This window comes from Equus caballus, chromosome 16 (assembly GCF_041296265.1).
Source record: "Equus caballus isolate H_3958 breed thoroughbred chromosome 16, TB-T2T, whole genome shotgun sequence".
NCBI classification, from domain to species: Eukaryota; Metazoa; Chordata; class Mammalia; order Perissodactyla; family Equidae; genus Equus; species Equus caballus.
Window position 1 is genome coordinate 53,094,092 of NC_091699.1, and position 26,605 is coordinate 53,120,696.

The window sequence follows — 26,605 nt, forward strand, 5'->3', positions numbered from 1 at the left end:
CAGCAAAATACAGAGCATTGTAGGGAACAATAGTTGAAATAATACAGAAAACCTGGTCTTAACTTTGCGTCTAAAATCTTGGTCTCTCCACAACCCAAATACTGTGAATTTTATTCTTTCATTAAGTCATAACAGAATGGAAGACTTAGAAAGCAACAATTTAAAAAGGACACAAGCAGGTTTCTTTATGAGTGCAGAATAAGAAGATAAGAGTTTTCTCAATTTCAACCTCAAAAGAAACTAAGGCTGGTACAGAGTATAATAAAAGACCATGAAAATATTCAGTCTGAGAATGGGGCAAACACACACTGTTACCAAATCCCAGAGCATTCACACCAGTAGCTGCCAAGCCTGTGAGTCAGATTCAGTACTAACTGGACTGCTTTCCACAGAGGAAAACTAAACAGATACCATATAACCAACAGAGTGTACACTAGCAAGCATGACCCGCAACCACAACATCAGGACCAAAATCCGCTGCTGAGACCATGAGTCTGAACATGCTCTGCTGTAGCTCACACTGCACAGACCTTAACCGGGTGGATAAACTTCTCAACTCTCCATTCATTCGTGCTGTGCTAAGTTAACCACTTTTCATTTCAAATACTTAAAACAAGGAAATTCCATTTAACAAAAATTAAAAGTAATACTGAATCTTTTATCAACAAAATAGAAAAATATAATAGATATTTCCTTGATATGTCTATTAGCTTACATAATTTACTACTCTGTGATTTTTGAGAAGTGTAGAAAATGCCTTTTGCTAACATAAAAGCATAAATATGTATGTAAAAAATTAGCACACTAAGTCTAGAGGCTAAAACGAAGGCCCCACTTTCAAGGCAATATAAATGCCCTTTAAAACAGCCCCTCTGGCCCTACAAGGCATGTATACAACAATCATTTCTTACTTTTGTCATTTTCATCTGTGCCAGATACTTCGAAGAAAGCTTTTTCTAGTATTGCAATGGTCTGGGCATCCAATTCTTGGGCTCTTTTCACAGGCTCTAATAATCTCAGTCTTCTATTCTCCTCCCTGAGAGAATGATTTTCCATAGCATACTTTGCGACTCTGGGGTGGTGCTCTATCTGTGACAGAAGAATTACAGACTTACACATTTACAGACATTTCCTTAATGAACAAGTCTTTCTGAACAGCCGTTAGAAAACATTAGGAATGCCACATGCACTGCTGGTGGTGGTCTGCCGCCACTGTGGAAGGCAACTTGGCATTTGCGATCAGATTGAACATGGGCACAACCTACAACTCCGTTACTCTACATCTGGATCTGTACCCTTGAAACTTTCACCCAGGCAGGTAAAGAGAGAAGCAAAAGGGTGTACACTGTGGCAGACTTTTCATGCAAAGGAGACTGCTTAAATTAATGCATTGAAAAGAATAAGGAAACTCTCTATTGAGCAGGGTTGAACACCCTCCAAGATACATTAAGTGAAAAGGGCAAGGTACAGAAGAGTGTATGGTGAGCTGCCTTTTGTGTGCAAAAGGAATAAAAGTAAAAATATCTATCTATCTTAGTTTGAATATGCATAAAAACCTCTAGAAAGATACAAAACTGATAAAAGGTTATCTTTGTTTTTTAATGAAGTGCCTGGATTAACTATCCATCCTCCCCAGGGAAAAGGAAAAATAACAACAAAACAACTTGAAAGGGCTCCAGTATAAAGAGGCCACACTGTTTAGAGAACCACAACTGCCCACTGGGATGAATGGTGCTTAGTGCTGGGGCTGAGTGCTTTGGTAGCTACATCACCACAACTTCCTCCCTTTTCCCTTCAGGTTTTACTATTTTGGAAAATGGGGGAAAAGAAATTATGCAATCATACTGTCAGATGAATTCATTTAAAACACTTTCCACTGTATTAAATTACATGAATTTGGTGACAAACATATATTTGCCTTGAACTTCTTTTATTTTTAGAAATACTGCAAACGTTACATACTCACTTGTTCTCGTAGAGTTTGAATCTCATCCCTTAATTCCGACAGCAAACGATCCTGCTCCTCAGGTAGAAAACTTCCCCGGGATTCCTTCTGGAGTTTCTCCAGGCGCATTATTTGATCCTCTCGGAATTTCACAATCATTTTATTGGACTGAATAAATTTTTCTTTTTTGAGGGTGAGGTCTTCTAATTGGGTAATTTTTTCTACTAGAGACTTGAGAAATTCATAATTTGGTTAGACATGAAAAATAATTCATCTTCCCTAAATTTTCACAAACCAAGCAACAAACACTAACTTCACATTTAATCTCAAAGGCAAAATTAGATTTTTCATAGCCTTCCTCTGTTTTATTTGTGCCATTTATTTCACTCAGAAAGGCACCACATAGTAAAAGCCTAAAGAATCTTGAATCACCTTTATACTAATTCAGTTTCCTACCTTCTTTTCCTGTTCAGATTTCTTAAAGAATAACATTGCCTCTTGGAAATACTTCATGTAAGTAGTCTCGTCTCTGTCTGTAATTGATCCAGTAAGAAAGAAAGGGGAAAAAAAAGTTTATTTCTCCAATTTTAAGACCCAGGGATGAGCTAAAACAGCCTTTGATTGACTGCTCTCAACTAATCTAGAAGAATCTGACTGTTATTACCAGATCCTGGATTTCAAATCAATCCAGTCTACACATTAGCTATTCTTTAAAGAAAAACAAGTCTCTATTATCCTATTTAGTAAACATACAGATTAAAAATGATATGACAAAATCTTGGAAGTGGATCTAAATTAAATTTATTAGTATCTCTTTTTAGCACTTTTATTAGGGCCGAATTATTCAAAATTATTTCTACTCCCCCTTCCCACCATATCTCACAGAATTCAGTAGCTATGGTATCTGTATCTGGTTGCAGACAAAGTACCATGTTCCTAAGTAGGTGAAATAAACACAGACGGATACTTGTAGAAAATTTTGGGTAGCCTCACTGTGTTGTGACTGTCGTCAGAGGGTTCTCACGCTAACATTCGCACGTGGTCTTCTTCAGGATAAAGCACACTGTGCTCATCTTACCTCTGGTCAGAAAGCTTTCTGGCAGCATCCGCCCTGAAGTAAACTGGGCCAACTGTTCTTTGAGCCTCTTCACTTCAGCTTGGAGCTGGCTCACATTTCCTTGGGTGTCTTCATTTACCACTGCCTATTCGAGAATTTTTTAAAAAGCATTATAAGAGCACTCTTTGAGTCGTAGAGTCTTGTGTTTATATTTGTTTGTACGATTTGGAATGAAGAACACCAAACAAAACTGCACTTTCATCTCACAGACAGTCAAAAGGCCACCAGAATCACAGTGTGGAGAGTGGGGAGGAAGCTTCCTTCCCCCGTGCCTTCAGACCTAGAGCCAGAGGTCTTCCCCCACTCACAACTCCTCCTGTACCCTCCCACTTGGATCTCTGCTCTGTTGACTAGTCCTGCATCCTGTCAGCCTGGGTCACACCTGAGATCTGGGTATGTTCATTGCTTCCTGCGACAAACAGCTCTCCCCCACGGAGAAGAGAAAAAACCTCGACAGGTGCCATCTGCCATCTGTCTTGGCTCTCTGTAAAGGGTGTGATGAACTGCAGGGCTGGCTGGAGCCCCACCAGCTTGGCAGAAACCACCCTCTCCAGAGGGATCCAACCCTGTATCTCCAAACAGCCCTTCTGGAAGGAGGGGTTGGTCGAACAGCTCCATTTGTTTTATTACCACACTAAGTGCTATTTTAAAGAAATATCTCTTTAAGAAATACTCTTAAAGAAACATCTTATTTGAGACAACTTCTAAGAGGTTCAAAAAGGCCTACAAAATCTACAGGGTGATAACAAGAGCCAATGGCTGAGTACCAACCAGATAAAAGGGACCCAGTTGTGAAATACCCAATACTCCAGTGAGGGAAAAAACCCTGACAGCCCCAAGGTCCCTGTGTTCCTGTCTTAAACCAGGTCTGCCCATTGGGAAAGAGCTAAATAGTTTATCCTTAAACAAGTCCCAGATATCCTAGCCACCTTCTACTGACAGGCTGCAGCAGGGGACTTACCATTGATAGTGACCACTATAAGGCTCCTAGTTTTGTTGTTCTGTGTGTTCAGAAGCCATTTCTAGTTGCTTCTGATTCTTATTGGCCAGACTCATTACAAGGCACTCCTTGTATATTCTGACATCATTGTCACATCAGTGACATAACAATTCTAATTATCCCCGCAGTTCTCCACTCTCCAAAAACTTCTAGTAAGTCCCAAGAGACAGGATCAGGAAGCTCTAATGATTTTTCCTCCTTGTATCAGAAGTATCCTACCAGGAGTGATAATCCAATAAAACGAACGAATACTCTTCTGACTTACTCAGGGGAAGACACAACATGGACCTCTTCAAGCTTACGATAAGAAGAAGATCAGGGAGTCTACTTTTGGGGTAAGAATGACCAATTTCTCCTTTGAAAGAGAAAGGAAATTCATCGGCCAATTGACTTGTGAGTTTTTTGTCTAAAACCAAAGGGGGCTCCAACTTCTCTAAAACAGGTGGGGGACTCGTTGGTATTTTGACAGTCTCCACCAGGGGTTGGCAAAGTGCTGCTTGCCCGTGAGCCAAATACAGTCTGCCACCTGTTTTTGTAAAGTTGTACTGGAACACAGCCATGCCCATATGTTTACATATTGTCTATGTAAAAAAAAAAAAGTCTATATTCCATGCCTTCTCACTACAAAGGCATGGTTGAGTAGTTGGGACAGAAACCATATGATCCAAGAAGCCTAAAATATTTACCAGGAAAAGTTTTCTGACCACTGGTATACATGAATATCAAGGAAGCTTCTTGCATATAAAGAAAAACAGGGAATCCTTGGAGTTACTGCATCTTGAAAATGAAGTTTGTCAACATCATCAAATTATTTTCATAGCGCATCCCCACCATCACCACATGCACACACGACTCTGCTAATAACGTTTAGGTAAATAAATTTAGTCTCCAACCCAATTACAAAGGCAAAACTTTGCCTTCCCATAAGAAAAACCAGCCAAATAATACTAAACATAAGACCCAATCTAGGCCTCAAATTACATGAGTGATACCCAAGGCTAAGAAAGACAAAATAGAGATCTTGTTTAGAGTTAAGCTTTCACAGAGAAATAAATAAAAACTAATGGTAAATCAGGCAATCACAAAAGTAAGGTACTACAAACCTAAGTATTTTTCTAATTTACTTAATGGTACTCAGTATTTTACCTTATTTTTAATCAGCTTGGCTCTTTGAGCAAAATTAAGTGTTGACAGGGTTTCCCCAAAACACCTGGATCCAGGGTGAACATTCGCAATTATGGCTGTTTTGGCATTACCTCCAAGGGAATCCTGTTTAATGATACGAATGGTACACATTTTCAGGGAAGAAATCACAAGATCTTTTTTTAAGCAAAAAAAATGTATACCCTTACACCAAGGCTGAGAGAGATTACCCAACTATCAACCATAGGGAGCATAATTAAGAAAAAGGCCCAGGAACGCAATAATCTGCTTTACCCGGAGTAAGAAGGTAAGTTTGGAGTCTCTGTAGCAAACATGTCTCTGTTTTCCATTACCCACATCAACAAGTGCAGTTATCACTTGGCCCAGGCAGCTCAATGATCGGTTGATGTTACCTGCTTCCTAAGGCAATGGGGAAAGAGAATAAAAATTTAGGTGCACTGGTTTCTTTTTCGTATTTTGAACTAAAATATACCCAGCAGGGTGACAACTGTGAATGCAAAGTCAAGTTAGGGACAATGTTAGTTAAGGATAACTAACTTTCCAGCAAAAAAGATGCCCTCAACTATCCCCTAACCTTTTCCTATTCGATACACAATGCAATTTCAATATTGAAAGACAAACACAAAAATCATGTGAAGGAGGAAAAAAAAAATCAATGTCACCTCATGATTGTTAATAGTTTAAAATTGACCTATAGTTAGGGATAAAAACTAGAAAGAACAGAGGAAAAAATGTTGGAGTAGCACATTAATAGGCATATTTTCAACCCTTTTATGTTAAAATGTTTGCTACATTATGATAACTAATAACGCACCCCTACATCCCACAAAGCCACTGATGAACTTATTACAAGAGAATACTCAGTCTAATTCTGTAAAGTATAATAAAAACCTTTAAAACAGTGGTTTGGAGAAAAAAGAAAAATGAGTTAAATATGTTACTCTGGATTTTTACTGTAGGTAGCTTATTTCGGTAATTGGGTCTGCAGTGGTGAAAGTACTAGAAAACAAGAAAGAGTAGAAATTATAAAGCAAGATGAGCTGATTTCAGAGTTGCCACCGTCTGCTATCATTAAGTAAATCAGAAAGGTGGTTTAGTGCCACAGTTGAGGGCACTGTCTGTCGAGCTGACTACTTTGGTTTGAATCTGAGCTCTACTCTTAGCTGTGCGCCCCTGGACAATTTACTGAAATAGGAAGGATAGCAGTACCTGCTTCCAGATTTGTGAAGGTTAAATGAGTTAATATAGCATTTAGAACAAACCCAGCATATGGCCTATTATAAACATATGCTATTTTTCTTTTTTATTATTTTTATTTTTCACTTTCTAAATTTTTATTTATTTTTTTCTTAATTTTTCCTTCTCCCCAAGTCCCCCAGTACAGCTGTATATTTTAGCTGTAGGTCACTCTAGTTGTGGCATGTGGGACTCCGCCTCAGCATGGCTTGATGAGGGGTGCTAGGTCCACACCCAGGATCCAAACCAATGAAACCGTGGGCCATGGAAGCAGAGCGTGTGAACTTAACCACTCGGCCATGGGGCTGGCCCCCATAAGCTATTCTTCTTACGCTTTACGTCTCAATAGAAACATGAGCCTGAGATTGCCTGAAACTGCCTGAGAGCTCAGGAGGCTCAATTCCTCACTTTTAATACAAAAAGTACTCTCCTCCACCATTTCCGACTCCTCTCCCCTATCCCTCATATATCCTAAACTATAAAATCCATACATATTTTATTGACAATACATATACACACTTTGGTCATACATATTACAGAGAATCTTCCACTAAGTCCTTTACCCTCACCCCTGAAATATTAAACAGCGTAACTGCTCTCCTTTCTCTTTACGCTCTCCCCTCTTGAAAGTGGCAGTGGTGGGCCAGATGGCTGTTTTTATAAAACAGGCTTTCTTCACGAAATCACTCAAAACCTTTAAGTGTTTCCCAGTGTTGGGAGAGTTGAGAGCAAACTTTGCCTGGCACTCCTGGTCCTCAATGATCTGGGCCTACTGGCACCTCTAACTCAACCCACCCATTCATCCATGCTGAAATGCCAAATGCCAGATTCACTCTGCATCCATAACCCTTGAGATGTCCCCCTGCCAGGCATGTATTCCCTGTTCCTCTCTCCGTGTCCAAATCTTCCCGCTTTGAGAACACAACTCAAGAACAACTTCTTTTCCAGGCTTCCCATAAGCAGTCCATGTCACACCCTTCCTCTGACCCCTGCTGCCCCTTGTGCCATCATCCCTTCTCGCATGAATTCAAACATTCTTGCTACTGATAGACTTGTCCTATCCCATGTATGTTTACTGTCCCTTCCCCATAACAAAAATTTCTAAACATTTCAGATGGAGCAATTTGTTATTCCTTTGAAGCCCTCACAACATTTAGCTTGGTATTGAGTTCTAGTAATAATTCACATACAAGCTGAAATTGAAGACCATAATTACATTCTTACTTTCAACCTCATCCCTTCTGCATGGGTATCTTTTTGCCTCTCAGATCCTGCTAAATCCACCAGATTGAGTAGGGAGGTCCGTATATTCACAGTCTCATTGCTTTTCTCCATTGACTCTACTGTAATTGTAAAGACTGCATGAGACCTAGAGGATTCTCTATTCATTGATGTCGATGCCACACGTCTGTTTCTCCATCCTCCAGACAACACCTAGGCAAAAGCAAAATATATTATCACAACTTCCGGGTGGTCACAACAGACACTAACATCAGTAGGAAAGGTGTAGAGGGCAGTGAGAGAACACTGGTCTATCGAGGAACATACTCAAGTTATTTTCCTTTCCCTTTCCTTTTCTGTCCCCTCTCCATGTTAGGGACAGAGAACAAGCGGGAAATCAGAAGGCATAGGATCTAGAACTGATTTTGCCATTCCCTATTTGTGTTAACTTAATGCAAATCACAAAATCTCTCTGAACCCTTTCTTCACCCAGACAATGAGAAAGTTAGACAAGCTAAATCTTGAAATTACCTTCAAGCGCAAAGTTCTGTCAGCTCTTTTAGTCTACAAAGTACTTGTTTCCCCTCTCTATTCCCTATGGCAAGCAGGATACGAAGGTTCAGACTGCAGGCTCTGGAATCAGATGAATATGAGTTCAACCCCTGGCTCCACCATTTACTAGCTGTGTGCTCTGGGGCCAGTTGAACCTTTTCAAGGCTCAGGCCCATACCTGCAAAATGGGAATATGGGTACCTACCCAACAGGGCAGAGCCTCTCAAACTTTAATAGGCATACTAATCAGCTAGGGATCTTGTTAAAATTCAGATTCTGATTCAGTAGGTGTGAGGTGGGCCTGAGACTGTGCATTTGTAACATGCTCCCAGGTGATACCATAGTCTGAGAATTACATTTTTGAGTAGCAAGGTCATAATAGTACAGGATAAAATGGGGAAATTAGTATCTTACCTCAAAAGTAGATTAGAAGTTCAATGAAATAATGTATCAAAAGAAGCTAGCACAGTGCTTAGCACATATACTCAATAAATGGAACTGTTACAACTCTATTAACCAGCCACAGCATAAAATTGAAATTATTCATATCTTTATGTTTTTTGGATAGTACTTTATGCTTGGTGGTCTAGTGGTTAAGATTCAGCACTCTCACTGCCACAGCCCCGGTTCATTTCCCGGTCAGGGAACCATACCACGTGTCTGACAGTTGTCATACTGTGGCAGCTGCGTGTTGCTGTGATGCTGAAAGCTATGCTTCCAGTATTTCAAATACCGGCAGGGTCACCCATGGTGGACAGGTTTCAGGGAGCTTACAGACTAAGACGGACTAGGAAGAAGGACCTGGCCACCCACTTACGAAAAATTGGCCATAAGTCCCCTATGAATAGCAGTGGAGAATTGTCTGATATAGCACCAGAAGGTGAGAGGATGGCGCAAAAAGACCAGGCAGGGTTTCGTTCTGCTGTACACAGGGTCACTAGGAGTTGGAATAGACTCCATGGCGCTAACGACAAACTTTATGCTTCCTTTTCATAACACTATATACTGTACACTAAATATTAAATAAATCATGATACATTCATACAGCTGTAAGACAAAGAGAAATCCTCAAATATGGGACAAATTCCAAAACACTATCATCTTAAAAAAGGAAGGTGCAAAAGTAGTACAATATGCTAACATTTGTGCAAAATAAGGAGAAAAAAGCAAATACAAGCACGTTTTTAAAACATTTATACAAAAATCAAATACAAACAAAAATAAAACAACTTGGGGAATGTTCACGGATTGGAAGATTCAATATTCTTAAGATGTTAATTCTCCCAAAGATGATTGACAAATTCAACACAATCCCACTCAAAATCCCAGCAGCCTTTTTTGTAGAAACTGACAAGCTGATTTTATGAATATGAGAATGCAAAATCCAAGAATAACCAAAATAATTGTTAAAAAGAACAAAGTTGAAGGACTTGCTCTACATGATCTCAAGACTTACTACTTAGCAACAACTAGCTACAATAACCCAGACAGTTTTGTATGGGCAGAGAGACACATATCAGTGGAAGAGAATACAGTCAGATATAAAGCCACATATGTATGGTCAACTGATTTTCATCAAAGGTGCAAAGGCAATTCAACAGGAAAAAGAAAAGTTTTTTCTCAACAAATGGTGCCGCATATTGGATCAAAAACAAAAAGGCAACCCACACAACATACAACACGAAGAGTGAACTGTAATGTAAACTATGGACTTGGGTGATTATGATGTGTGAATGAGATTCATTGATTGTAACAAATGCACCACTCTGGTGTGGGATGTTGAAAATGGGGAAGGCCACGCATGTGTGGGAGGAGGGAGTATATGGGAAGTTACTGTATCTTTCTCTCAACTTTGCTCTGAAACCTAAAACTACTCTAAAAAAATAAAGTCTTTTAAAAAAAGCAACAAAAGGAAAGAAGCATTGAATAAAACAAAACAAAAAACACTAAGGAAGATGGTAGAAATGAGTCCAACAAAAATAAAAATCACATTAATGTACACAGGTTAGGTAAAAATACTGTCAAGAAAGGTTAAAAAAAGCAAAATACAGCTATATGGTTTATGAAAAACAACTAAAACATTAAGACAGAAGGTCTGATGGGAAAACATATACCAAATACTAATAAAAAAAATGCTCAGTAGTATATGAATATCAGCCAAAATAGCTTTTGAAGGCAAATGTGTTAATAGGAAAATATAGAATCAATACAAAATTATAGATTCAAACCAAAGGAAGATAAACTAATCTTATTAATTTTATATGAGCCTAATAAAACAGTCTATCTCTATATGTATACATAAATACTTATATTGACCAAAATCAAGACAAAATTGATAAAACCAACACCTTAGTTGGAGTTTAATATATCTCTCAAGTACTAATAGATTATATAGACAAAAAAATTAATAAAAATATAAAACCCTGTATCCAAGGATATACATTCTTCTCAAGCACACATTTATAAAAACTGGCCATTGTATTAATCCATAAACCAGTTTTCAATAAATCTCAAAGACTAGGCATCACACAAGATCACATTCTCTGATCCCAATGCAATTAAGAATCAAAATGAGAAATGAATTTAAAATTCTCATAAGTTTGGGAATTTTAAATTACATTTCTAAGTAATACATGGATCAAAAAAATATGGAAAAATACTTAGGTCTATATGACAATTAAGATATTATAACATGTGAAGTTTAAGCAATATTAAGAAATAAATTTACAGCATTAAATACTTATATCATAAAAGAAAGGCCAAAAGGAGCTAAGCATCCAGCTTAAGAAGCTGGAAAAAGAACAGCAGAATAAACCCAAAGAAAGTAAAATACAGAAAAAATCAAAGAGCAATGCCATATAAACAATACCAACTATGCAAAAAGAGAAGAAAATTGTAGATATAGCAAAGATTTAAAAAATGAGAATACTAGGAACAACTTTATGCCAATATATTTGAAAACTCAGAGGAAACTGAAATTTTTCTAGGAATACATAACTTATCAAAACTGACCCAAGAAGAGATACAATGCCTGCATAGCCCTATTAAAGTATTTTTATCTGTAATTAAAAATCTTCTCACAAAACACAGGGCCCAGATGATTCTGGGGATGAGTTCTACAATACTTTTTAAGAACAGGTCATTCCAATCATACAAACTTACAGAAAATAAAGGTGATAATAGGAAAAGGAAAATTACAAGTGGATCTCAATCTTTAACACCGATGAAAAATCCTAAACAAAATAGTAGCAAATCTAATCCAATACTTTATCATGTTAACATGTTAAAGGAGAAAAACCACATGCTCATCTCAATAGAGGGAGAAAAAGCATCTGATAAATTTTGTTTGTTTTTTGTTTTTTTAGTGAGGAAGATTGGCACTGAGCTAACATCTGTTGCCAGTCTTCCTATTTTGCTTGAGGAAGATTGGCCCTGAGCTAACATCTGTGGCAATCTTCGTCTATTTTATATGTGGCATACCACCACAGCATGGCTTGATGAGTGGCATGTAAGACCACATTCAGGATCCGAACCCGTGAACCCTTGGCCACTAAAGTGGAGTGTGTGAACCTAACCACTACGCCACTGGGCCAGCCCCTGATAAAATTTGATACACACTCTTGATTTTATAGGATAGTTAGCAACGTGGTTGATTATAAAAGCATTCTATAATAGTCAACTGCATTTCTGTACACACTAAACAAAACATAATTTAAAAAGAGATTATCTACAAGAGCAACAAAAAAAATAAGGTATATTAGAATAAAGCTAACCAAAAAAGGTAAGACTTTCATGGAGAAAATTATTATATTGCAAGACAGTAAAGACCTAAATAAATGAATAGACATTCCACGTTCATCTGTGGACTCAATATTGTAAAGAGTCAATCCCTCCAAACTGGTCTATAACTGCAATGCAATCCCAATCAAAATCCCAACACAATTTGTCTTTTTTCTGGTGAGGAGGATTGGCCCTGAGTTAACACCTGTTGCGAATCCTCTTCTATTTTGTATGTGAGAAGTCACCACATCATGGCTTGATGAGTGGTATACATTGGCACCCAGGATCTGAACCTGTGAACCCTGGGCCGCTGAAGGGGAACATGCTTAACCACTATGCCACTGGGCCAGGCCCTAACACAATTTTTTGAGTATGTATACATACATACACTGAGTCACAAGTAAAACCTCTCTTTTACTGGAAGAGTGATAGTTTAAAAAGTTTGAATCAGGAGACTTGCCAAAGATGGAAGAATAAATTAATAAACTAAGAGAGATACATAACATATATTATATTTACACAATGGAATATTATACAGCCACGAAAATAAATGAAATGCAACATAGATAAATTTCATAAACCATCATGAGTTTAAAAAAGTCACAGAAGGCTAAATACATACCATTTTTAAAATGCAAAAGCCAACATATTAAGCAATACATACAAATCTGATTTAAAAGTGGAAGAAAAGGATGACATTCAGCATGGTGCTTAAGTTTAGGGAGGAACCAGGGATGTGAGACAGGGAGGAGCACACAGGTAGATGGGCCAGTATTGGTGGTATTTGGGTCTTAAATTGTCTAATGAGCCCCCACAAGTTCATTTTAACATTATCCTCGGTAACTCATGCATGTGGCAATATTTTGTATGTATCAAATATTACATAATAAAAAATTGTTTAAAATTAACTGCCCAGGGCAGGATCTATGAAAATGTGAGTAGAATATTTTATAAATTCTTGTCAAGAGGTTTGTTGTCCTGAGCTGAATGCTCAAAAAATGTTGGCTTTTGACACTTAGTAGGTAAACAGGGTAGCAAATAAAAGGAAAAGAACAGCCAGCTGTTTTAAAGGGCAGAGATCCCAGGGGCTCCTGAAAGGGACAGCTCCCAGGAGGAACCACTAAAAAAATATGGACACTAACAAATTGTCCCCAAGGGATCTACAGGGTGGTTTTTAAGAGCACCTGATTGGAAAGAATAGCACCAAAATAACGCAAAATCAAGAGGCTTAAAGTTCTATCTAAGGGGAGATCTACAAAACACTGTCATATTCTTTTCTCTTTTCTTCTCATGAACATTCTGTATTAGTCTTTTACAAAGTATTTTTAGTAGTTCAATTCTTGCTTTTTTTGAGATCAAGGTGCTCTTCACAGCATGCTATGTTGTCTAAGGATCGAACTGCTCAAGGCAGAGTACCTGATAGGCTTCAGCAGCTGAGGTCACCACCTGCTCTACGGCACCAACAACAAAGACTCCCTTCTTGATATGCTCCCTTAAGTATAGTCCAGCTGATGCAGAGTCCAGTAGGTCATAAATCTGCTCATTGTAGATTTCAATAAAGGAACACTTACATAGGAAACTCTTTCCACCTCCAGCCTGTAAAAGAGAAGCCTCGTCTAGATGTTATTTTCATGAGATCATCCCTATCTTTCATTATCTTTCATAGCATTAATCTTTCACTTGCTTCATAAGGTGTAGATTTCCTATAATATTATCCTTTACATGATATAAAATACCTAAGTCAGTTAAAAAATTTACATAACTAGTTTTAACACATCATTACATTTTAAAGCAGCATCACTGTGATCCCAAGAGCCTCAGAAGTTTCCAGAGATGCCTTAGAACCAAGACAGGAAGATGGGAATTTGGCAATCCAGATGGGCAATTCCATTTTTATGTCTTATATATTGAACTTCCTCATAAAGTTTTACTTGAAGCAACTGTTATATTCTTTACAAGACCAAAAATAATTTATGTTAAAAGCTCTCTATAGAATTTTTAACCAGAGAAACACATGGCACTAAACTTATGTCACTGGCATGCACTGTGCATGTCTAATTGCAATGGTTAGGGACAGTTTCTGCAAAGGAGTAAATGGTAAACCAAAGGTATACATCAAACTCCTTTATAGAATAGAACATATAACACGAATGGCTCTTAAGCCTGGAATTTGCCAACCTAAAGAAGCACAATCCTGAGAATGGCCCAACGTGGGAGCCAATGGGAGAGGAAAGCCCACATCCCCAGGATGATGGAGCCACACCACATGTGGAGCAAGTAGATCACGGTCACGTGGCAGCAGGTCTGCAAAGGAGGTAAGGAAGAGCCCATCACTACTGAACGTCATGAACGTCTACGGACATCCACAGTCAACCGTGAGCCTAGGTACAGGTAGGCGATGCAGCCCAGTGAATCTCTGTTTTCCTCAGTTAAGGTTTTCTCTACACCTTCTCTCTTGCAAAACCTGAGAGCCTAAGAAGCATTACATTCTTCTCTCTTTTACGCCAGCAATCCAAGCTCACGAATGATGTATGTTTTATAAGCTAAAAACTTTTAGAAGATTAAAAACCTCAGAATCCTTAATCTTACCTTAAGAATTGAAAGGTTTTCTTTGTCCCACACTAGCCTATCCACATTGTAAAGTAGCACCCCTTCATGTATCATGAGCCAATTATTAGTAGCTAACTACTCAAAACCAGGTACTTCATAGAACTGCTTTAATTTTACAGTAAGTTTTACCTTCTCTTTTTCACGATCAATTAAGGAAAACAAATATTCAAAACTTCGTGGGATTACTCCTCTCAGGTTATGAGAAAAATTATCAGATTCAGATGGCCCTAAAAAAATGTAAAAAAAAGGATTTGGCAATTCATTTTTATTCTATTATAGGAGTCCTTCAAAATGGTAACACTGAAAGGCCATTCATACAGAAATAAGATGACACATTGTATAATCACTTTTCTATTTGTGCCCCCAAACAAGTTAAATTTTGGTCTGTGAGAGATCACATAATAGAAACTACTTATCAATAGGACCGAAGGAAAGGCCCACAATTTTAAAAAGTAGTTGTTTGGTAAATTAAAAAATCCATGTAGGTACCAAGCTTCAAATTTTTCCTACTGCCAGGTAGCAATATGGGCAGAAACACCAAATAATTGTACTTTACTTATTGCATATGAGATTGGGTCTCATGCATTGACACAGCAATTCCACTCCCAGATATATATCCAACAGAACTGACTTTAAAAGACACTTATAAGAAAAAATGTGCACAGCAGCACTATTCACATGGTCCCAAACTGGAAATAATCCAAACGTCTATCAACAGTAGAATGGAAGATTTGTGGTATATTCATACAATAATATATTATACAGAAATGGAAATAAACTGCTTCATGCAGCAACATGAGTGAATCTTAGAAACTGAACGCTGAGAGAAAGAAGCCAGACATAAAAGAGTACATACAGTAAAATTTCATTTGTAAAAATCCAAAAACAAGCAAAACTAATAATGACAGAAGTCAGAGGGACGCAGACTTCAGGGGATGGGGGTGGGAGTCGTTACTGACCAGGAATCTTGATCTGGGTAGAGGTTATACAGATATAAATACATAAAAATTCATTAAACCCAACTCAAAAACTGTCCATTGAGAACCTATTTTGTGCCCAGCATTGAGCTGGGAACATAGCTGCAAACATAGACTTTGCCATCCTGGAACTCACAATCTGACAGAAGCCTGGGATCAGCCCTCATTTTATGAGGTCAACATCATATATAGAAATTATGCCTTCTCAAAAAATGTACTAGGTGCTGTCATCGCAGAAAGAGCAGACTAAGGCAGCAAATGTTAATCTTCAATTTACTTACCCATCATAGTAAACGTTTTCCCTGAGCCAGTCTGTCCACTGTAAAAGAAGAATGTTTTATGTAGTATTATTACACATGAAATTTAGAAGACTACTCTCCTATTTTATTTTATTATTTTTTTTTTTGAGGAAGATTAGCCCTCAGCTAACATCTGCTGTCAATCCTCCTCTTTTTGCTGAGGAAGACTGGCCCTGAGCTAACATCCGTGCCCATCTTCCTCCACTTTATAGTGGGATGCCTGCCAAAGCTTGGCGTGCCAAGCGGTGCCATGTCCGCACCCGGGATCTGAACCGGTGAACCCAGGGCCGCCAAGAAGCTGAATGTGCACACTTAACCGCTGCGCCACCGGGTGGGCCCCCTACCCCCCTATTTTAATATGGTCTATTAGTATATATGTTTTCCCCACAAAGAGCTTATTTTCCCTCTTTTTAAAAATTATATTAGGTAAAAAGTGAATGATCCATTTTCTTTCTCTCCTATTCTACCACAAGAGCTAACCACTATTAATTGTCTGGTATGCTTCCAGATTACACAAACACAGCCATCAGAGTTTTCATCTAATTTTTTTTCTTTTTTTGGTGAGGAAGATTCACCCTGAGCTAACATCTGAGCCAATTTTCCTCTATGTTTTATATGTGGGATTCCTCCACAGCAGGGCTGATGAGTGGAGTAGGTCTGCATCAGGGATCCAAACCTGTGAACTCCGGCTGTCAAAGTGGAACTTTAACCACTCAGCCATGGGGCCAGCCCCTTATCAAATTTTTATTTACAAAGTTGGAACGATGCTCTTCAATAGTGTTCTGCAACCTGTTTTTCTAAGTCAGTAGAGATCTACCTCATTATTTTTAATAGCTGCATTGTATTCCACGAACATATAATTTATTTAACCAGAATCTGGACTTTTATTTCCAATTTTTGCTATTCTAAAGCAGCAATTCTTTTCCTAAATTCTGCCTTTAAAAGATACTAAAATGTCTTCATTTAAAAATAAAGCAATCTAAAAATCTTTAAGTTATAGGTTTGATTTTTATTCACAGTGTTGTATCTCCTTGGTTATCCCAAGAAACAGGAATAATAAAAAACTAAACATAAAAAAGTTTGTTGAAGAAAGATGTTAACCAGGGTGTCAAATGTCTTTAGCTTGGAGTCACAGTACAATATGAAATTTTGAATTTACTTTCTGGTTAAATGTCCCAAAAGATAGAAAACAGTATGGTCTAGCTGTTTACCTGTTTCTTTCGGAAGTAGGAAAAAAAGTTCTTTAGTAACTCAGAACGAGAACGGACATTATTGAGTCCCCTACTTGAGAGTGAAGGCGACACTACTAACAATTACTCTAGAATCAGGACCGTCTTAGGTAAACCAGGAAGTATGCTCATCTAACCACCTAGTCAGACGCTCATTTCTCTCCAAGTGTTTCTCATTCCTACCCTCGACTGCCAAAAGCAATTTTCATTAAGTTATTAATGAATATGCCACAAATTAAACATTACAACTAGTATGCCTACAGACACTTCAAAGAAAACAGTTCTGAAGATTTATAATCTCTGGCAATTGTGGCTCTTACTTCCAATTCATTTTTTAACTTTACCACTCAAAACATTCCGTAAAAAAAAAAATCATTTTTCTCTTGAGAAGACATGAGAAAATAGTTATTTGCCTCATCACTCAAGAGAGAACATTGAGTCCTGCTGAACATGACTGAAAAATAAGCATGAAAGGAAAGGCAGATTTTCAAGGAAGAATGTAGGTGCAACAGGAGGCTAAGCTTTAAATTTCTTAATGTATTTTATATTTTCTTGTGTTTTGAGTCAATTATAGATGAACTAGGAGCGCACACACACACACAAAACATCAGCTGCTCAAAATGAATTATAGAATTCATTACATACTATTAAAAACCTCTAGTTTGAAATAAAATTACAAACTCTATTGCTAGAAGAAGAAAAAATTATACTACAAATTATATTCCTACTTACAAAATAAATCTGAAATGATACTAAAATTCACCGTGAATAAATGCCAAGGTTGTCACAATGCCTTCTGGACTTCCAGCTTACATTCCAATATTAAACCTGTAGCAATATTTTACAGCTGCCAACATTTAGAAATTCAGGATCATTACTCACTTTAAACATACATTTTGGAAGACAGTTTGGCAGTTTCTCATAAAAGTTAATCATAAACTTACCACATGACTCAGCAATTGCCTTCCTAGGTATTTACTCAAGTGATCTGAAAACGTATGTTCACACAAAAACCAATATTCGAATGTTTGTAGCAACTTTATTCGTAATTCCTAAAAACTGGAAGCAACCAAGATATCCTTTAACAGGGGAATGGATAAACAAAATGTGATACATCTATACAATAAAACACTATACAACCAAAAAAAGTCGGGGGGGGGGTGGAATAAGCTAATAAGAATAAGCTATTGATGCATGCAACAACATAAACGAAGCTTAAATGAATTTTACCAAAAGAAAAAAGCCAGATCCAAAAGTCTACATACTGTATGATTCCATTCATATAACCCTCTGGAAAAGGCAAAACTATAGGAATGGAAAATATATTAGTGTACCCTGGATGTCAGGGGTTGGGAGAAGGAGTGGCTGACCTCAAAGGGGACAAATGTGGAACTTTTAAGGTAAAGGAACTGTTCTCTTCAGCACTGGGGTGATAAATACATGGCTCTCTGCATTTGTTAAGACACTATACAACCGTACATCACAAAGGGTGAACTCTAAAGTATGCAACTACATAAAGAAGCAAAACACATCAACCTGGGGCCGGCCCCATGGCCAAGTGGTGAAGTTCACGTGCTCTGCTTCGGTGACCCAGGGTTTCGCCAGTTTGAATCCTGGGTGCAGACATAGCACCACTCATCAAGCCATGCTGAGGCAGCATCCCACATGCCACAACTAGAAGGACCCACAACTAAAAATACACAACTATGTACCAGGGGGCTTTGGGAAAAAAAGGAAAAATAAAATCTTTAAAAAAAAACAAAACACATCAACCAGGATGCTGGAGATCCCAGGATGGAACGCAGCTAAGTGTATTACAAAAGCATGACACAACTGTGCTGAAGGGGCTGGGTGGAAAAGAAGCTGACCTAAGTAACTTTAGAAAATGAGGTTTTGATAGGAAATTGTAAGGCATAAAAAAAGGGGTATCTGTACATAAACACTGTACTCAGTAGATTCATTTCTCACAGGGATAGAGGCTAACAATTCTGAAATTGCTCTACCTGTGTACCGGGGTTGAACAAATAAATAAATGGATGATAGAACCTTTTGCTGTCAGAATGGGAAGTTACAGACAAACAAGAAAAGAAGGCTAGAATGAACCCTGTGGATTCACAGGATTCTAGAATAAACTCATGTGGATTCTAAACCCTTGGATTAGACTCAGAGACATCAGTATGAACTGAAGTTTAGCTTAACATATATACACATGCATAGATACAGAAACAATTATGGATATGCCTGTATTCATGACTTAGTACACACACATAAATTACCTAGCTCTGTCTGCTGAGAAGGCCTAGAAGCATTGATACTCCAGTAGCAACAAGCACACCTAGTGCCCAGATCTTGGTTTCTAAATACTGTTCTCCAACAAAAGGAACCAGGGCTCCTTGGTGAAATGACCAATTCTAGGTCTAGGACAGGGAAAATATAAGATGAGCCAGGAGCATCTTGTAGCAACCTAAAGTAAGGAAGTGCTCAAAAAACAAAAGGATGTGACATGCCAAAGGGACATAGAAACCAATCTCAAATAGTTCCCAATGGCCGAGCTAGAAGAATATGAGCAACAAAATAAAAACAATGTAGTACTGGATTATAACCCAAAGTATAAAATAAGTACACGAGTCCATACCATGTAAATAAATAATTGAATAAATATGGAGGAAGAGATGAATCTTCCTTACAGAAGAATTCCAAATAAGATATGTAGATACTCTCCTGTCCAGAAGGTGGAGTTTAATATCCCTGCCGCTGTGATTATCCAGGTGGGGCCAAGCTCATCACATGTGTCCTTAAAATTAGAGAACCTGTCTCAGCTGCAGTCAGAGGGAGATGTGACCAAGGAAGAGCTGGAGAAGCATGTTGTCAGCTTTCAGTATAGGTAAGGGGGCTGGTAGCCAAGTAACACGGGTAGCCCCTAGAAGCTGGAAAAGGCCAGGAAATGGACTCTCCCCTAGAGCTTCCAGAAAGGAACGCAGCCCTGCTGAACCTTCATTTTAGCTCAGTGAGACCCGTGTCAGACTTCTGACCTACAGAACCTAAAGATAATAAATGTGTTGTTTCAAGCCACTAAGTTCGTGGTAATTTGTTACAGCAGCCATAGAAAATGAATAGAAGCATTTATTACAGTACATTTCTATAAGGACACAGTCAACAACTTACTATGCAAAGATGGTACCATTATAACCGCTCATGCAAGACTCCACAATGCCTTTGGCCACAGCCGAGAACACAGACTCCTACAAACGTAAGCACCAAATGTTAACATTTCATAAAAATGAAAACATTTTTACTAAACCACACTTTAAAATATAACAAAAAGAACTGTGTGCTTAGATTTTTTTAAATACTTGTGAAAATGAAAATTATATCCTCTATGGAAAAAAAGGATAAAACACGTAAGATGATAAAACTTTAAACATAATTATACTCGTTAATCTCCTATGCAATTATAGATTTAAAGCTCACATCTAGAGTTTATACAGAATTTTGTTTAGCACACTGCATGCAAACATTATACTAGTATTAGCATAAAATACATAGCCCTATATGTTCATCAGTGCTTTTCTCACAAGCTTGTACTAAATAATCTATATCTGATTTTTCTTTTCTTTTTTTTTTCTTTTCTTCTTCTTCTCTCCAAAACCCCCCAGTACATAGTTGTATATTCTAGTTGTAGGTCCTTCCGGTTGTGCTAGATGGTACACCACCTCAGCATGGCTCAATGAGCAGTGCCATCTCCACACCCAGAATCCAGACCAGTGAAACCCTGGGCCGTTGAAGTAGAGTGTGCAAACTTAACCACTTGGCCACGGGGCCGGCCCCTAGCCCCTTTATTTTCATTTTTACATATAAGTAGATGCAGTCTTATCAACAGTGCAGGAATTCCTAGACCTTCATTGTCTAATACAGTAGCCTTGAGTCTATATGTGGCTGTTGAGCACCTGAAATGTGGCTAGTCCAACTTGAGATGTGTTGTAAGTGTAAAATATACATCAGATTTGGAAGAATGAGCATGAAAAAGAGAATGGAAAATATCTCATTAATAACTTGCTTTATGTTGACTATATGTTGAAATGATATTTTGGATATACTGGGTTAAATAAGATACAGAATTAAAACTAATTTGACCTGTTTCTTTTAAATTTTTTTTTAATGTGGCTACTGGAAAATTCTTAATTATATATGTGGCTCACTTTATATTTCCATTATCCAGCCATGCCCTGGATGAAAAGAAAAAAGATCTAAAGATCTAAATATCTAACCAAAAACATCCATGTGTATAAGGGAATAATCGAGATCTGTGATGTCCAATACGGTAGCCATTAGCCTTATGTGGCTATTTAAATTTAAACTAACAAAGATTAAATAAAATTTGAAATTCAGTTTCTCAGATGCACTAGCCACATGTGGCTGAATTTCAAATTTCATTTAATCTTCATTAATTTAAACTTTAAGGGCCACATATGGCTAGAGGCTACTGTAACGGACAGCACAGATACAGAACATTTCCACCACTGCAGAAAGTTCTATTGGGTAGTGCTGACTAGATCTTAACTAAATTGTCCTTAATTAGAAAAGCAGTTATTGGAGCTGACCACGTGGCCGAGTGGTTAAGTCCGCACACTCCGCTTAGACAGCCCAGGGTTTTGCCAGTTTCGGATCCTGGGCATGGACATGGCACTGCTCATCAGGCCACGCTGAGGCGGCATCCCACATGCCACCACTAGAGGGACCCACAACTAGAATATACAACTATGTACCAGGGAGCTTTGGGGAGAAAAAGGAAAGATAAAATCTTAAAAAGAAAGAAAGAAAGAAAAGCAGTTATTGGTAGAATAGTATCTTAAATCTATCACTCCCTGCCATAGACTGAATGTTTGCGTCCTCCCCAAAATTCCTATTTTGAAACTCTAATCCCCAAAGTAATGGTATTTGGAGATGGGGCCTTTGGGAGGTAATTAGGTCACGAGGGTGAACCCCTCATGTCGGGAGCAGCGCCTTTATAAGACGCATGAGAGAACGCTCTTGCTCTCTTCCTCTCTCCACCACGTGAGGACACACTGAGAAGGCAGCTGTCTGCAAGTCAGGAAGCAAGTCCTCACCAGACACTGGGTCTCCTGGCCTTGACCCTGGAGTTCTCAACCTTCCAAACTGAGAAATCAATGCTTGTTGTTTAAGCCACCTAGTCTATGACATTTTTGGTATAGCAACCAGAACTAAGACACTCTTCTTAAACCAGGCAGTTCAACCGTACTTATCAATCTCCAAGGGGCTCTCAAAAGTAAACCTTCACCAACCTCCGTCACTGGACAGAGAGGGAAAGCATGGGAGGCTTGCCATTTTGGTACAAAGTTTGATGAAGGAAGAAAAATATTTAGTAAAATTAAATTTAAAATATTTTTGGAATGTTTGCACCTCCTTATCTTAAATCTATCAAACTAAAGAGACCAGAAATAAAATCCTCACATATAACAGAATCTTATATTTTCCAAATGGAAAGTTAAGTTTCCAAAAGTTCATTACCTGAGTGGTGTCCATGTCTGCGACATGATCAAATGTGAAGATCTTGGGCTCAGGGTTGGAGTGCAGCCGGAGAGTCGTAGAGGAGAGCAAAGATAAGCATAAGTTTTGCTCTCCATCGGCTGATCCAGAACCCTCTGTAAGTGGACGAATTCGCACAAAAACTTTGATGGCATCACCTTCATTACTAAAGACAAAAAATGTAGCAGCTAAGTTTACTGCAGAAAAGAAACTAAGAAAAGATCTGAGTCTCATATTGCAGCTAATGTTTCTATACTGAGGGTTTCCCCAACAAAGCCCATTTACCTCTTTTAAGAGTCTCACATTACTCACACCCTTTACTGATCTGCTTCACCATAATCATCTTCATAAGCCTTTACTTGAAATCAACTCAAAGGGAGCTGATTTCAAGGAGCTCCAAGCACTGCTTGTCTCTCATTTCCCTCTTAAGAGCAATAATAAAATAAGTCAACCCAAGGGAGAATTACGTTGTTGATTCTCTCTCTCAGCCTGGAAAGTGAGAGCACAGGTGGGAGGGAGGAGATGTGATTTTTCCAAATTTCCAAGCAGCCGAGGACCAAGCTCAAGTCTGAAATAAGTACTCCTTACCCCGCTAAATGCTTGTTTCAAGAATATCACATCCCTAATTCTTCTGGTTTCATCAACAAGGTTTTTCCTTACCTTGGTTGGTTAGATTGACAATTTGTCACATTGCGTAACTCAGCTAGAAAAGAAGAAAAAGAAGTCATTAAAGGTGTTTGAAAGTACAATATAAAACTCCCATTCTTATCTAGTCTGCTCTTCACTTGCTGACAGTCCTTCTCAGCCTCCTCAGCTCCCTGGGCTCCTGACAGCAGGGTGCTCCAGGGCCCAGGCCTTTATCTTCCTCTCTATTCTATTCATACCCGCTCTGTTGGTGATGACATCCAGTCTCATGGTTTTAAATGCACTGTATATGATATAATGTCTTGATTTTGATAATTGCAATGTGATCAGTTAAGAGAATATACTTGTTCTTAGAAATTATACACTGTAGTATTACTGCTACTAACCATTTTACTCTCAATTAGTTCATAAAAAATAATATGTATAGGGAGGTGGGGCCAAGATGGCAGAGTGAGTAGTCTTCTTTGTCTCTCCCCCTTTGAATCTACAACTAATTGGACATTCATCGGTTAACAAAGGATATCCATATAGCATCTCAGGACGCCTGAGAGACCTGTGCTGCTATACATCAGAAGGCGGACGGACTTCCCCCCCGGAGGAGGTGGAGATAGGTGAAAACTCTCTGACCCCCGACCCCTGGACAGCCTAGTACCTGCAAGAGGCTCTCTTCCAGCCGACTCCCCCATAGCATCGCCACGCACCAAGGGCAGGAGTGTGCACTCACTGGCAGAGTGACGGTGGAAACGTGTGACTACAGCCCTACCTAAGCCCCTCGTGATTACACCTAAGCCCAGGGGAAAACCCCAGAGTCCCACACCGGCGGCAGGGAAAGCCTCTGCTCGCCATTAGCAGAAAGGCCCCGCCCAGCATTCAGAATGCCGAGAGGCTCCCAAAGAGCAGAATTCCCAGCAAGGCAGCAGCCTGCCAGCCGCTGCAGGACTCACAGACTCCAGCTGTGCCCCAGAGGGTGCAAAAGGCACCCAGAGATCCCATGGGCATGGTCGGGGGCCAGGTGGAGCTCCAGCGCCCGACTCCGCAGCCCAGAGGGAATCTCCAGGGTCCTGCACCGGTGGCAAGAAAAGCCTCTGCTCGGTGGCAGGGAAAGCCTCTGCTCGCCATTAGCAGAGAGTCCCCGCCCAGCATTCAGAACGCTGGGAGGCTCCCAAAGAGCAGGATCCCGGGCAAATCAGCAGCCCGCCAGCCGCTGCTGGACTCACGGACCCCAGCTGTGCCCCAGAGGGTGCAGGAGGTATCCAGCGATACTGTGGGCGTGGTTGGGGGCTGGGTGGAGCTCCAGCGGCCCGGCTCCGTGGCCCAGGGGGAAACTCCAGGTTCCCACAGCAGCCTCAGCGAAAGCCTCTACACAGTCCTAGTGGAGAGGCTCCAACCGGCAATCAGAAGGCTGGAAGGCCCCGGGGCAAAAGTGGCACAGCTAGGTGAGCTAACCACAGACTGCTGAAGATACCTATAGTTCTGCTGGGACCTATAGTGGCGAAGTGAGATCTTGTGGGCTCTGACAGTGACAGAGCTGCGATTATAGGTGATCCTGCTCCCAGCTGCTGGGAAAGCCCATAACACCGCTGCAGACCTCAAGGAGGGAGCACGTCTAGGTGGTCTGCAACAGTAGGCACCAGCAGCCTGAGGCCCCCTTGCGATTGCCCCCACAACTGATGAGGGACCACATGGGACCACTGTGACTATGAGGAGGGGCCCAGGTCCAGTCAGTAACAGCTGACAGGGTTCCTGGTCAGTGCAGTCTAAACAGCTGCTCCGCCACCCACAGCAACTGAAACAAGTTGAAGCAGTAACTAAACTCTATCTCTATGCGGAGGCACAAATCCACGCCATCAAACAGTATGAAAAAATATATTAAATCTCCAGAACAGAAGGCAAATGACAAGTACCCAGAAAACAATCCCAAAGACAATGAAATCTATAACCTAAATGATGATGAATTCAAAACAGCCATTATTTAAAAACTCAGCCAGTTAAAAGAGAATTCAGATAGACAGCTCAACGAGTTCAGGAGCTTTGTCAGAAAAGAGTTTGATACTATAAAGAAGAACCAATCAGAAATACTGGGGATGAAGAACACAATGGAGGAGATTAAGAAAAATCTGGACTCTCTGAACAGTAGGGTCAATAATATGGAGGACAGAATTAGCAATTTGGAGGACAGGAATATAGAAATGCTGCAGGCAGAGGAGGAGAGAGAACTAAGACTAAAAAGAAATGAAGAAACTCTCCGAGAATTATCCGACTCAATTAGGAGATGCAACATAAGGATTATAGGTATACCCGAGAGAGAAGAGAAGGAGAAGGAGGCAGAAAGTCTGTTCAAAGAAATAATAGCTGCGAACTTTCCAAACCTGGGGAGAGAGATGGAACTTCATGTGACAGAAGCCAATAGATCTCCAAACTTTATCAGTGTAAGAAGACCAACCCCAAGGCATATAGTAGTGAAGCTAGCAAAAGTCAACGACAAAGAAAATAATCTACAAAGGAACCCCCAGCAAATTCCTCAGCAGATACCTTACAGGCTAGAAGAGAATGGAATGATATATTTAAAACTCTGAAGGACAAACACCTGCAGCCAGGAATACTCTACCCAGCGACAATATCCTTCAAATACGATGGAGAAATAAAAACTTTCCCAGATAAACAAGTTAAGGGAGTTCATTGCCATAAGACCTCCTCTTCAAGAAATGCTCAGGAAGACCCTCATACCCGAAAAATCAAAAAAAGGACAGGGGTTACAAAACCTAGAACAAAGGAGATAAGTAGAAGGACAATAACAAAAAGTAGCAGCTCTCCATCAGAACAGGTTAGCAAAAGTTAAATAAAACATTAAAGATAAAAGGAAGGGAAACACCAAGAATAAATATAATCCTGGCATTTTAACCACAAACTCACAACTCAAGAAGGAAGAGGAAAAAAATAAATCTGACAATAACAACCGAGAAGGGGAAGAGAAAAGGGATGGAATGTTTTAATTTAAGGAAATAAGAGGCTATCAGAAAAAGAACTATCTCATCTATGAGATGTGTTATACAAACCAGCTGGTAACCATTAAACAAATAACAAGAATAAAGACACAAATTACAAACAAGAAGAAAGTCAATACAGAAATTTACCTACCTGAATTAGGAATCCAAAAATCATGGGACGAGAAACAAAGGAAATGCAAGAGAACTGGAAAACAAGTGATAAAATGGCAGTGGTAGGCCCCCACGTTTCAATAATCACTCTAAATGTAAACGGATTGAACTCTCCAATCAAAAGA

The 26,605-nt window shown here is 39.2% G+C and overlaps 1 protein-coding gene across 3 annotated transcripts in view; it reads right to left on the reverse strand.

Moving 5' to 3' along the window:
* Positions 1-26,605, reverse strand: part of KIF15 (kinesin family member 15) — a 60,561-nt gene that overhangs the window by 26,184 nt on the left and 7,772 nt on the right. For 2 of the 3 annotated variants that reach the window (XM_070237859.1, XM_001916788.6), the window contains exons 2-14: positions 23,338-23,380; positions 22,660-22,843; positions 20,296-20,372; positions 15,884-15,921; positions 14,755-14,852; positions 13,432-13,611; positions 7,687-7,896; positions 5,500-5,625; positions 5,209-5,331; positions 3,024-3,147; positions 2,402-2,478; positions 1,967-2,176; positions 912-1,089 (exon numbers count right to left, since the gene is read on the reverse strand). In XM_070237859.1, the coding sequence (XP_070093960.1) occupies positions 912-1,089; positions 1,967-2,176; positions 2,402-2,478; positions 3,024-3,147; positions 5,209-5,331; positions 5,500-5,625; positions 7,687-7,896; positions 13,432-13,611; positions 14,755-14,852; positions 15,884-15,921; positions 20,296-20,372; positions 22,660-22,674 (1,456 nt within the window). In that variant the 5' untranslated portion in view covers positions 22,675-22,843; positions 23,338-23,380. Of the gene's footprint in view, positions 1-911; positions 1,090-1,966; positions 2,177-2,401; positions 2,479-3,023; positions 3,148-5,208; positions 5,332-5,499; positions 5,626-7,686; positions 7,897-13,431; positions 13,612-14,754; positions 14,853-15,883; positions 15,922-20,295; positions 20,373-22,659; positions 22,844-23,337; positions 23,381-26,460; positions 26,479-26,605 lie in introns of those variants that run through there. The other variant, XM_070237860.1, reaches the window with a different exon arrangement.